Here is a 13,453-nt window from a genome sequence, read left to right on the forward strand (position 1 = left end):
TCTTGTAGGTTTAGTTCTTGTGAGCTGGTTTCTCAGGCCTGTATCCTCCGGGTGGTCTGATAAAATCAGATTTCTGAACCTGTATGGCTGAGAGCCAGTCCGTAGACCAGTAACAGCTGCACCAAGATATGAAGCCCTGCACCATCGCCAGCCTCATTCTGGCTCTTTCCCTTTCTCTCATGGTACCTTAACTGCCGCATTTATTGTTATTTTCATAAGTTGCTAGAATGAATATCAAGCCTATAATTTATAGGTTTCAGCTCTCGCCATGAAATTGGGAAGTGAAGCACCATAAAATCATCAAAGAAAATATATACTCTATTAGAATGAAATTTGGGCCAGTCATCAGTGTCAGAGCTGAAAATACCTATGCAGCATCTACCCAAGGACCTGTCTCCCTCTCCTGTCCTTGCCACAAGCCAACTAACCCCTTGATGGAGGGGAGATCATCGCAGACCCCACCTGGTCCTCTCTCCTCTGCCGTCCCCCATGCTTCCATTTTGTGTAGTTGGAGTGACACCAACATTCACAGCTTTCACACGGAAGTATTACCTGAGTTATTGATTTGTTTATGCCATATTTAGAATTCAGTCATTTTTCTCTTACAAAATCTGTGCCTTCATCTACAACTTTAAATGAAAAATTAAATCATTTATGTGGAGGATAATCCGTATTAGCTGTGCAGTCTCCGGCCGGCGACATAACCTGCCCGTACTTGGACTTTGCCATCTGTAATATAGGATCACCACACCTGTGCCACTGGGTTCTTGCGAAGATTAAATGAGATAAATATACAGTGCTCAGCACGTGGGAAGCTTCCAAGTGTAGCCTTGGAAGAGTGAAAGGAAAGAGGAGGAGGTGGGAGGGGTGCTGGTTGGTTGTTCTCTACTCATTGAGCTGTGAGGAGGTGGGAGGCAGACAGCCCGCGGGGAAACCTGGTCTCCTCCACCTGCAGCTGGGCATCAGCGAGCATCACCTGGAGCTGCCCCCCAAGGTTCCCTCTCCATTTGCACACCCCCAGCAAAGTGGTCCGGGGACCCCACTGTGGAGAGTTCTTTCTTAGCCTTGTCCCTGGCCCCTTGCAAGCTCTGTTTGTTTCGCAGACCTAATGGGGACCTGGCTTTCAGTTCTACTTGATGTCAACTTTGATTTTCACTCATCTGTTTGACCAGGAGTTAAAACTGAGTCATCACATCATAAGGTGGGCTCTCACTGCTGGCCGGTGTTTGATCCTAGTTAGAGGATTTCACAGTGAAACTGAAGCTCTGCAGGGCTCCTCCTGCTTCTTCAAGTATCTGAGTGATCCAGTGACTTTATAAAAATCCACACCATATTCTGCCTTTCCCAACCTAGACAGCCAGAAGAATCCAAACTCAGAGTCCTCCAGGAACTACTGTGTGAACACAGAGCTGTTTGGGGAACACGGCCAATCCGCTGTGTTCTCAGCACGTCGCATTCAGACACGCTGCACACCACCGTGTTCATTGATGATTACATTAAATGCTGTGCTCCTCAGGAAGGACCCGCCCGCTCAGCCACCACCAGCTTATTCATTATTTATATGCAATTAAAGGGCATGGTTCAAATGAATGCAGGCATCCGAGAAAAGTCATTATTCATGTACAGATCAAATTGAACATTTGTCATTTCCCCAGTGACTTAACATACTCCTTGTGCCTTGGGACCTCAAATTATATTAAGCATAGTAGACGTTTTAACTCTTTTTATTTAGTTTAATTGTTGGCCTTAGTCCCCTTGTTCGGATTATTTGGACTTGTTTAAAATTAGCCGTTGCCTCCCCTTAACATATTAAAATAGGAAAGGAGGGAAATTTCTGTTTAGGACCTATTGCGTTCTAAGGATGAATGCAAATTGTACTATAATTCCTAATGACCCACTATTAACATAGCAGGAAACCCAGTGCATTAATCCAGTCCCTCTTTTCACATCATTACTCCTAATGGAACTGTTACCAGGATAATAGCTTGACCTTTAGCTATAGATTTGGATAGCAAACATATCTTCTAGTTACTCGATACCTCTATTCACAAAGCATATCGAGCATTTTCAGATCAATACGATGACAATCTTGGCCGTGTCTAAGGCCTCATCTGCTCATGTAACAAAGAGAACAGGATTTCATCCTCAGCAGGTAGGTGCTAGTTAAAAGTCTCTTAAGTTTGAGTGTAATCCATGACATAGGATGTCAGTAACATGCCCAGTGGAAATATTTGTCCGTATAGGTATTTTTGGAGAAGCCTTACTGCTGTGCCTCCAGTGGTCTCAGACACAGACCCAGGAGACACAGATGTCCCTGGCTTCTTTTTATTGAGACCAGATAAAATTTAGCTGAAAGGAGAAAAAAATAACCAGAAATTGTTGCCTTTTTAGTGAGTGGCAGAATACTTGAGCTCAAGATTAGATTCGAGGCATCTGCTTGGAAGCCCCTTGCAGAGTGGGAGAAGACATTCCAGAACCTTCCCTTTGGTTCTCCTAAACTTGGTCATTGACCCATGTGGTTGCTGGGAGTTATTTTGATGTTGGCAAAATCCACATGTACTTTGTTAATTTGGAAGCACTACTTCCTAATGTGCTAATTTGGACACCTGCATTGCACAGTCTAAGAAAAGAGGGTTGCTATGGAAATTAATGATATAAATAATATTACAAGGAGGGAGATGTTTACCTACTAAGACTATATTTAATCATTTTTGTGGTACACATTTTCATATAAACTAATAGGGCACTAAATACATTTTTTTTTTCTATTTGTTAAAACAGGACTTTGAGAACCTTTGGGCAATTCTCTGATCAAGGAATGCTATTGTGGGCGTTTTGAATGTAATAAAACCTTATCTCTTTAACTTCATTCTATTAATTAAGACTTTCTGCTAATTCAGAGAGTCCTTCCTCCTCCAGTTAGTCTAAATTTGTGAGCTATTGTATTTGCTTCCGTTAGAAACAAAACTGGAAAATATGTTTGTTTCTTTGTCAACTGTTTATTGAGTTTCAGTACAAGGGCACTCGGTACAAGGGCACTGTGGTCGCTGCTTTGAGGGACGCGAAATAAATGAAGACCCTTGAAGTTGTCTATAATCTGGTATAGGGGATTCAGAAACACACCTCCCCTGGGAATATGTGTCTTCTCCCTCCCTCCCACGTGGAGACGGCTTGCTCGCCCATGCGCCCCGTGCCCTGTACTGGGCAGCCTGGTTGGTATTTCTCCAATCCGAAATTCTGCTTCCTAATCATACTCCTCATCTACCCAATTGGGGCTGGGATGGAAGCTTTCCCTTAAGGCTCATCACAGCTGTGCGTCTTCCTCTCCAGCCCAGGTCTCACCTTGGGTAACTTCACTGGGAAGATCCATCTGATGCTCGGCCTCATAGTGTCCGGACCTCATCCACAGTAACAGTCACCTCTACTGCTTTCAGCCCCACACCGTTGACCACACCTTAGCACGCTCATACAGAACAGCTCCGCTGCTGATATTTTATGTTCCAGCAATATACTCTCAGTTGCCCCTGCTCCATGACACCTCCTTACCAACCCCATTGACATTTCCATTCCCTGAACTCTAGAGACTTTTCCAAGGCTGTGAGCCTTTTACTTGCTTTACTTCCTTCCCAGATTTGGGCGGGAACAGGGAGTGAAGAAAGATGAGGTAATTCATTCTAGGTAGCATCTTCACCAACATCTTCAAGTGCTTTAGATCCCTGGCCTCCTGCCAAAACTGTCCCGCAAACTCCCAGCCCTAGACGAGCCGTACCATCCAGTGTCTCCACTCCTAACGAGCAGCTGCAAGGTGCCGCAGGAGAAAACAGCCTGCCCCTGTAGGTCGTTGCCACCCTAAGCATGGAGCCCCCTCTCCTGCTTGGCGTCCCTGTGTCCTGAGTCTGCTGCCTTCTCTTCCTGTTCTTCTCAAGGCAAATCCAGACATTCCCCATGCTCTCCATACCCCTCCCCATTGAGCTCAGTGAAGTCTCAGGAGTGATCACTCCAACCTGTAACCACTTGTCAGTCTGCCCCCAGTCTGCCCCCTCTCTGGCTTCAGAGGAGGACGCTTTCCCCTGTTTGAGGGCAGCCCCTCCATTTCTATTCCGATCCTTCCTGGGTCCTGTCTTCTCACACAATACTGGCTGCTTCCCTCAGTCTCCCATCTCCCCAACCCTCAGCCCTCCTCCCTCTTCTCTTCCTTCCCCACTGAACCCAGTTGGTTCAGTGTCATCTGTGGTCACCCTCACCACTCCCTGACGGCCTCCAGTGGCCACTTTCCAAACCTCCCTTCCTGGCCCCCTCTTCTGCACTTTAGTCTGTTGGTGTCTCCTCTTCTTGGCACCCCCCCACTGGCCTTTAGAAAACCCTTTTTCTGGTTCTCCTGACTCAAGCCAATCCTGGGGCTCATCTTCTCCTTTCAAACACTGCGGGTCTCTCTGGCTCTGTGCTTGGCCCAGCGTTCTCTTCACTCGCTGTGTTCTCTCCAGTCAATGTTTTTTCTCTCATTGTTTTAACTGCTGCCTATATGTCTCTCAAACTGGCACCTTCAACCCGGACCCTTCCCTGAACTGCAGGTTTCGTATCGAAATACCTGCTAGCCATCGCCACGTGGGTGCTCTGCCAACACCCCAAACCCAGTGTGTCCCACACCAAGCCTAACACATCCCACCTTTCCCCTCACAAACCGTCCCTTTTGTCTGTACTTGCCGGGTCATGTGAGTCACCAGAAATGCCACTTCCAGATACTGTTCTGGCCACTTGCCATCTTCACTGACCCTGCCCTGACGCTGAGCATTGTGGTAGCTTCCTGGAAAGGATCCCCTGCTTCTTCTCCCTCACACCAGCCCTCCCCATTGCTGCCCTTCACCTTCCTGCACAGTTGGTGGGTTTACATTTGTATGTGGCTCTTTCCCCTTCTTTCAAATTACTTCCTTAGGATAATTTCTAGGAGTGAGATTACCATTCCAAAGGTGTAACAGTTTTATGTCTCTCATTTTGTTGTACTGTCTTATTCCCGAAAAGGTTTTGCCAGCTTATGCCAACAATAATGTTTGAATGTGCCAGGTCCCCACAATTTTAAGTCTTAGCTTTTTAACATTGTTTTTCTAATTAATAGGGATAGAGTGTGCTTTGCAGTTTTTTGGCTTACATATTAAACATTTTTCCTAATATTTTTGCTAAGTATACTTTGTCCATTTATCAATGGAGACTTTTGACGTTGCTCTGTTATTTGAATGAGCTCAGTATATAGTGTTGAATATTGAACCTTTTTGGTCATATTTAGTGCAATTAGCTTTTCTCATTCTAATGAAATTTTTTATTGAATAGAAATTTTTAAATTTTATATAGTTGAATCTGTCAACATTTTCCTTTGTCATTTCTTTTTAAAAGAAACCTGTAGAACATTAAAATTACCAATATTTTAGATAGCAAGGAGGCAGTTTGCCGTGCCTGCGTTCTAGGTCTCGACCTTACGGAGAGAAAGTTGACAAGAGCAAGTTTAAAAGTGCTCAGGACCAGGGTGTGGGGCAGAAATGTCAACAGCAGCGCCTGTACGAGCAGTCACACACCGTGTGGCTCTAAGACGACAATGGTCTTGCCTCCCTTTTGTCCAGTCATATGATTCTCCATAGTCTCTTTTGTGCTTAATAGGTAGCTATTTCCTCGGAGCTAGTCCAACATGCAAGAGGTTGACCAGAGTAGAAGAGGAACTTTCGTTAAGACTCAACTGCATCGTTATTCATGTGTTGATTGTCAGTTGGAATCACCATGAGAACATCATCTTTTTGTATAGTTTTGCATTAGATTTCAAATTAACAAAAAAAAAGTGAACTCTTTTAATACACTTGCTGAATTTTGTCATGGGGCCAGGGGCCCCATAGGAAGCATTTTCTTCTCTGCCCATAAGACATACAGATGGACGCGGAGCAAGTCAAAAGAGCAGTTTCCAGCAGTTCTACTTAATATTTATAGCCAGTTTCATTTTGAAGCACAGTAGAGTAAATGCAGACAGGGCCCTGCCGAGCTCCAGCTCCACCCAACGAATGTAATATGGATGTTGACGGTATCCACTGCAGAACGGATGTTTTTTAGGAATATGCTTTTCTTCCTTCTTGGGATATATTCCAATTTCAGATCTGCATGTTTTATTTGTTAAAGTATTTAACAATATTCCCCATCTTCTTTCAGTCTTCACAGAAAAATACTGTACCGCTAATCACGTGGATAAACTCCCTGGCCCGAGGGACTGGGTACAGATTCTACAGGATCAAATTAAACTGGCCAGAAGAAGGTTAAAAAGAGGCTCAGGTATGTAAGCTGCAGGAGAATGATTGCAGAAGCCCGTGATTGAATCTCAGGCATTGCACAGTATGGTTCTTTGCTCTCCGGTCCTTTGTTGTCTTTTTGTCTCTTGAGGGAGATGCTCTATGTAACGTGCTGTGATTTTGTGTTTTAAAGTCTTATTCAAATGAATGTTGAAATTCACCAGAAGATTAAATAGTAAGAATTATGTCAGGCCATTTCCTGTCATTGCTCATCTCCTTTGTGGTCTTGTGCGTCTCATGTATGACACTGGGTCTCTTTGATGATTTGTTTCTGTGGCCTCTTGATTTTTGTTTGTTTAGATCTACATGACTTTATAAAAAGTACTATTTGCTTAAGGTAAAAAATAACAATAATCAGCCTACCAGAAACACCACATGAAATAGACGGAAAAGGATTGTAAGTCAAATACATATATATATATATATATATATATATATATATATATATATATTTTTTTTTTTCCCCCTTAAACCTGGGCTTGGCAATTCTGGGATTACTTTTCCAGGAAAATTTCCAGGAAAAGGAAAATTATGATGATTTAGATTTGGTCATTTGAAGTCTCAGCCTCCCTAAAATGACACTGGACCAATTTACCCAGGCAGAATCTCTCTCAGGTCAGTTTTCTGCCATCATGTAAGACTAATCCTCTCTAGGAGGCCACATACCTCTAAAGATATATATATATTTTTGTTTGTTTTTTTAATAATTCCCGATCAAATCTCAGGATGCCTGGTCCAGTAAGCGCCTTCGGTGCTTCTGTGGCTGGCGTGTGAGAGTTTGGGAGATGGACTTCAGATGCTGAAATGTTACCTTTGGATGGTACGGACGTCCACAGGAACAGCGGTACAAATGCGTGAGACTGTGTCTGACACATCCTTTCATTTGACTCACTATGCCTCGTAGTGGCCGTGACCAAGCCTGTGGAGGAGGACAGCCAAGGGCAGCCGGGGAGAGCTCCTGGCACAGGCTGGGGATCCCCTTGAGACAACAAGCCTCTCAGGCACTGAGGGACCAGGTGGTTTTTTGGTGTGAAAAACCTTACAGCTCTTTTCTACAAAAGTAGCTGTCAGGACTCTGAAATATTCAGCTGTAGATGACTTTTTTTTAATTAAAAAGCTTCCCTTCCTCTTTTTTTTTAAGCTTTTGCTTTCTTTTATACTTAATTGATACTTTTTTTTTATAAAGAGCAATGGAATACTAAATTATGACATTGGATAATAAGTCATAGTGGAATTAGAAGGTCTGTTTTCGAGTCTCACGTCTGCTCGTCACCAGCTCTGACCTTGGGCAGGTTACTCCGTCTTTCTCATCCTCAGTGTCTGTCATGAAGTGGACATAAAAATACAGCCTGCCTCAGGGTTGTTGTGAGGCTGGAGATGTATGTTGTACCTGAATGTCTTCAATAGTGAGACTAGGGTGTCCGCTCTGGAAATATCTGTATTCATCCACAGCAGTGCTTGGGAGTGGCGGAGGTCATTGATGGAGCCATTATCCTGTGGGCCTGTCGTATCCTAGGTCAGGGGACCCATCAGGGGACCAACAGACTAATCCGAGACTGTGTGGGCAGTCTGCTTTGCTCCTGTTGTCCTGGCATAATTATTAATAATGCCCCCTTCACTCCCAAGGTCTCCCAGTTTTCAATGCCTTCTTTTCCTTAATCTACAAATAGTCGCAAATACTTGCAGCAGCATGATATAGTGGGAATTCCCAGCTCTGATCCGCCCTTTACAAATTCCTGGGTCCTTGGACCAATTACTCAACATCTCTGAGCCTCGGGTTGTCCATTTATATAACGAGGCCAATCCCTACCTTAGGCGTGTTTTCAGAGTTAAAATTAGGTAATGTAAATATTGCTGACACATAATAGCGCTCAAAAAACGTTCACGACCTTATCCTCCTTCGCTTTGCCAATCAAAACTAAAACAAACCGTTCCTTTTTCCTTAAACCACCATTATCTCTTTCTCCTAACATTGTTGGTCAGATTTCTTCCGAAAGGGGTTACATTCCCTGCACCAGCTTCCGCATCCCAGTTCACTTCAGAGTCCACGGCATCTGCCCCCTGAGCTCCCTCCCCTACATAGACCCTTGCTGCGCTCACTCCAGATGATCACATTTCACTTTCTGTTTATAGTAACACTCCGACTTGACCTCCATGTTGACTTTTACACTGTCGAATCGTGTCTTTCTTGAAACGCTCTTCCCTCTTCTGTGATTTCCTTCTCGCTGTTTCTCCTCCAGATTCTCTGGCAGTGCCTTCGGTCTCCTTCACTGCCTCTTTCTCCTCTGCCTGTCTCCTAGAACCAGTGTTCCCGAGCTTCCAGACTTGGTGCTGTTCTCATTCTAAATCCTCACTCGTGACTGGAACTGTGCCATCATCGATGGCTCCCCAGTGTGCAGCTCCAGACATGGCCATGTCCCGAGACCCTAGACTCTGTTCTCGATGCCTCTGCTAATGAAATCTGGTCATGCCCTGCCCCCGACTAAATACTAATGCCAGCTTCCTGCCATCCCCAGAGTAAAATCCCTTCTACACCCGACCCCCAATGTGGCATGTAAGATTTTTGCTGTCCAATGCCCCCCTCCCCACCAGCCGCATGTCCTGCCATAGGCCTGTGCCTCCTGCGGCCACAGCAGACTTCCTGTTCTGAAATAGGCTGGGCTCTCACACTCATGCTTTCCCTCTGCCTGGAAAACAGTGCCTCCTCCTATCATAGCATCTCAAAGGTCACTTTCTCCTGCAGCCTTCCTAGGCAGCCCCATGACATTAGTCTTCTGCCGCCAGAATAGTTACAACTGTTTCCTCCACTGACCGTGAGATCCTCAGGAGCAGAGACTGCATCTGAGTCCTGTTTCTGTCCCAAGTGTCTACAACAGTGCGTGGTACCACGTGGACACGCAAAAATATTTGTTGAATGAACTAATCAATCAATGGAAACAAAGAGACAATAGTCCACAATTAAAAGGTCTTATTGTTTAGGTCATCAAGGTCATGTGAGATCCTGGAGAACATTCCATCAGTTCTGTACTTGAGCTTCAAATACTTCATCCCATCCCCCCAGAACCCGTGGGGCACAGCCCTGAGCTCTGTCTTTGGGAACAGGGTCCTTAGGACTCCTGGGTATGCCTGTGGCCACTTGCATGGTCATCCCAGAGTGCCTTCCTCCTCCAGCCCTTTCTCTTGTCCTCCTCTGCCCCCCCACCTCCTTAGTCCTCTTACTCCCCAACCAATTTCCTCTCTTCTCCCATCCTCCCCTAAAGGTTCCGAGTCTTCACTTAGGGTAGGTTAACTGAGTAACACCTGGGAAGATTAACCTCCTACTAGGGGGTCTCTTATCCCTTCTTATGCTAAAGATCTCCTGCCTCACAAAGGCCCCTCTTATTACTTTAGCCCCACTGTAGGTTTCAGGCTCCAGGAAAGAGCTGGGGGTGAAAACATTCTTTACAATTGAATGACAGGTGTTATTAAAGACCATTGCCCCGTAGATTTCCACAGTAAGTAACCCCTGATGGGGCACTGATGTCCTGTCTGCTGTTTCTCTTCAGTTTTATATCCCAAATCAAATTTCCAGTATTAAGCCTGGGTGGTGTCCTTGGCTAGTAAGTATTAAGTTGGTCTCGTGTTGCCTAAATTCTACCTTGGCAATCTTGACTGCTTCAGTAGGTAAGGACTTCCATTTCCCTGTTGACTTCCAGGGGGAAATTGCTGAACCCCAAAAAACAAAGATACTATGATATTTGGGTTTAAGAAAGATCTAAAATTTGTCATAGTGAACAAACCTAAATGTAATACTCAGTAAGCCCAAAGGAAAGGCACAGGGCCGAAGTAGCCCAGGAACCAGCCACAGCTGCCCTTTGCTTCTCCCACACGCTGGTCCTCACTGTGCCACCGACGTCCAGCCTGAGACAGGCTCGCAGGTGCCTGCGCCTCAGTTCCTCTGCTTAGAATCCATTGAAGCCTGGCCCCTTCCTGTTTCACAGGGGCTGGTGGGAGTAAAGGGACAGTGCGAGAGAGACTTGGAGCTCCCCGGAGCTTGAGGGAAGAGAACCAGATCCAGTATTCTGACGTCCCTGCTGTAGGTGCTGTAGAGACAACTAGAGAAAGGAAGAGGGGGCTTTGTGACAGAGAACATGCGGCTCTAGCTGAGGAGAATGATTGAAAGTCCCCAAAGGACCTGGGAAGTTTAAGTCTGAAGAGAAACCTTGAAGGTAGAAGACATAAAAAGTAGGGAGAAGACCAGCTAGTGGGTATTGAGTGTGCTGGAGAAGGCTGTTCCCAGAGACATGGAAACAGCCTTGCCGGCCGTGGGCCACGTGACTGAAACAGGAAGTTCGGTTTAAATCTTGTTTCCCCACACTCTATGTTTTATACGCAAACACACCACCTCTTTTTTTCCTGTTGTCAGATGCTGAGACCAATTGTTGTAGGTTCTGGCCACCATTCCCTTCCCCTCAGCAAACACACATGCACACAGTGGGGACTTCCCTCTGCATTCCTGTTTCTCTTGCCCACACACAGACTGGCCCGTGAACACACTTCTTAACCGTCTCAGCATTTGTGTCAGTAATTCACGTCACACCTGCTCATTTCCACACATGCTTGCCTGTTCCTGCAGAATGGGACCCACACTGTAGACGGCTCCCCCGACTCCCCTCCGCGTGGGAGCCTCTCACGTGCTCAGAACATTGTCTGCTCTGTTCCGTGGTATCATATTTGATTTGGGACATTTTCACTTCTGACCCCTGCATTTAGACATCTACTGAGATGTTTGTGCCTGGCACCCTGGCACTTCTCCACTGCCCTTAGAGCAGGTTCTGTTAGCGTCTGAGAAGTGGAAGGTAGCTGTAGGACAGAACTAACCCTGACACAGACCAAAATGACTGCGCGTCAGCAGTGACCTGCCTCATAGGTTTTGTCTCCCAATTTTGTCAAATACTGTTACACTTCATTCTCCTCAAGCAGCACAAAAGTGGGACCCCAGCAAATTGAACCCGGAGCCACTGGCTTTTCCTTTGTCATGCTGATAGGAGCCAAGAGGCCTGGATCAATAATACTGCTTGCTGTCATGCTTTTGTGTTGGTTCTTTTCAGCCCTAATGATAAAATAGTGTCTCATAGTTATTCCACAACTTCAGCGTTATTTATCATATTTGGCTCAATTCCTGGAATTAGGTACAGACTCTAACTGGGCAAGCTAATCAACTCACCGCTTAAGGAGGCCCATGCTGCTTCTAGAAAAAGCAGTACCCCACGCCGATCTGAAAGGTTGTTATGCAAATCCAAATAGAAATTCATTTGGGGCTCTCATCACATGTAATAGTTTTTTTTCTATAACTGGAATGATTCCTTTCCTGGTGTGGATTTTTATCATTTTCATTAGATTATTTCCTCGGAGCTGAAATCGCAATTTTTTATTTGTGTTGGATCTAAGAGTAAAGCTGTCACTGCTATTAAATTTTTATTAGACTTGCTCAATCTTTTCCAAATTTCAAAACTCAACTGTCATCAGGGAAGAAAGATCGTGAGCTTGTTGTTACAGATACATGTTATAATTAAATTTAAATAACACTGTCATGTTCTTCAACTATGACACTTCGCCCCATTCATGAAACTACCATATACTAATTTATATATAATAATTTATGTATTTTGTGGTTGTATATGTTCTGTTCTTATGAAAGCACATAATTGCATAGGCCTGTTTTTAAAAAGTGAAGTTAGCTGAATTACAAAGGGAAGAGACACTTATACCCAGAACTGATTTTGGTTATAACTAAATGAAAAGCAATTATACGTGTAAAGTACACAAAGTTATGAAAGTATAAAATGAACCAAAACTTGAAGATTTAAAACATTAGCTCATAATGCTGCAGTGATGTGTGTGTGGACTAGTAATAGCAAAGAGCTTCAGGGCCCAGGCATTAACTAACCTGGTCAGATCCTTGGCAGTGTCACTTACTAGCTGTATTATCTTAGTTTCCTGATCTCTCTCTGTCTCAGTTTCCTCATTTGTTGAAATGGACTTAGTAACAGACCTGCCTTGTAGGGTTTTCTAAGGGTTAACTGACACAGTGTATGTAAAGTGCCCAGTAAATGGTAAGCCTTTAATAAGGGGTGGTGGCTATCATTGCTGGTATTATTACTGAAGAATTTTTAAAATCCTAGACAATGAAAGAACTACCAGGGAGTTCATCTCCCTATCTTCAAATCCACTCAAGCCAATTAGGAAAAAAAAATGTCTTCTAAGTATAAAAATGACTTATGTTTGTTATTTTTTAAGTATATGAATAATATTTAAAACTCAAGCAAAATTTTAAATACCTGTAAACCTTGCATCCAGAGACACACTGTCACCATTTTAGTCTGTCCTTCCTGTGTTTTGTCGATAAACCTAGTCACAGAATTTTAATCTTCCCATTCATCCTACTGCTTGACTTGAATGTTGTTATGTTATTAAATGTTCACCTACGAGATCATTTTTACTGGTTCCTACTCTTTGCCGACCACAATTGGTCTTGACGATTCTGTCTCTTCTCAGTTTTCTCTTTGAGGTGGAGTTAGCAGGTCAGCAGACAATGGGTCTTTCACTGATGCTAGTGTGTAACAATCTGAGGACGAGATGGAGAGGGTGAACCGAGTGGAAATCTGTGAACGTCTCTAGCCATATCTGAACCCTGATTGTGTCAAAAGCAACAGCAAGAAAAACAAGATCATAGTGTTAGTTTTGCTTCCCACCCACTCAGCCCTGCAACGCGATGCCACTGGCAGCCCTCGTTTGACTGGCCTCCTGTGCACACGTGCAGGCAGCAGGAAGGTGACTGCCAGCGGGCCACTAGCCCTGGGGCCAGGGAGCGCCACCAGAATTGTCCAGATTGCCATAGTGAAATATTCCGACCTGTCCACAGCATGTCGAGGAGACTGACCAGCCCGTCAGTTATCAGGAGACAAGTGGGCACTTTCTTTTTTGTATTTAGTGGAAGGTTTTCTGTGACTGTAGGATCTCCCTTTAGAAAACTCTTAAAAGAGATTGAAACATATCAGAGATGAGCAAAGGTTTGCATTTTAAAACATAGAAGTGATGAATCCTTTGAAGAAATGCTCATTCCTTCTGATTTTATTTATGACTGAGTT

General features: G+C 44.4%; 1 protein-coding gene across 8 annotated transcripts in view; it reads left to right on the forward strand.

Annotated features, from left to right (window-relative positions):
- The window catches only part of BEND7 (BEN domain containing 7), a 79,976-nt gene that overhangs the window by 60,154 nt on the left and 6,369 nt on the right, over nt 1-13,453 (forward strand). For all 8 annotated transcript variants that reach the window (XM_070601159.1, XM_070601161.1, XM_070601162.1 and 5 more), the window contains one exon: nt 6,187-6,306. In XM_070601159.1, the coding sequence (XP_070457260.1) occupies nt 6,187-6,306 (120 nt within the window). The remainder of the gene's footprint in view (nt 1-6,186; nt 6,307-13,453) is intronic.

This window comes from Equus przewalskii, chromosome 30, assembly GCF_037783145.1.
Source record: "Equus przewalskii isolate Varuska chromosome 30, EquPr2, whole genome shotgun sequence".
Classification (NCBI taxonomy): domain Eukaryota; kingdom Metazoa; phylum Chordata; class Mammalia; order Perissodactyla; family Equidae; genus Equus; species Equus przewalskii.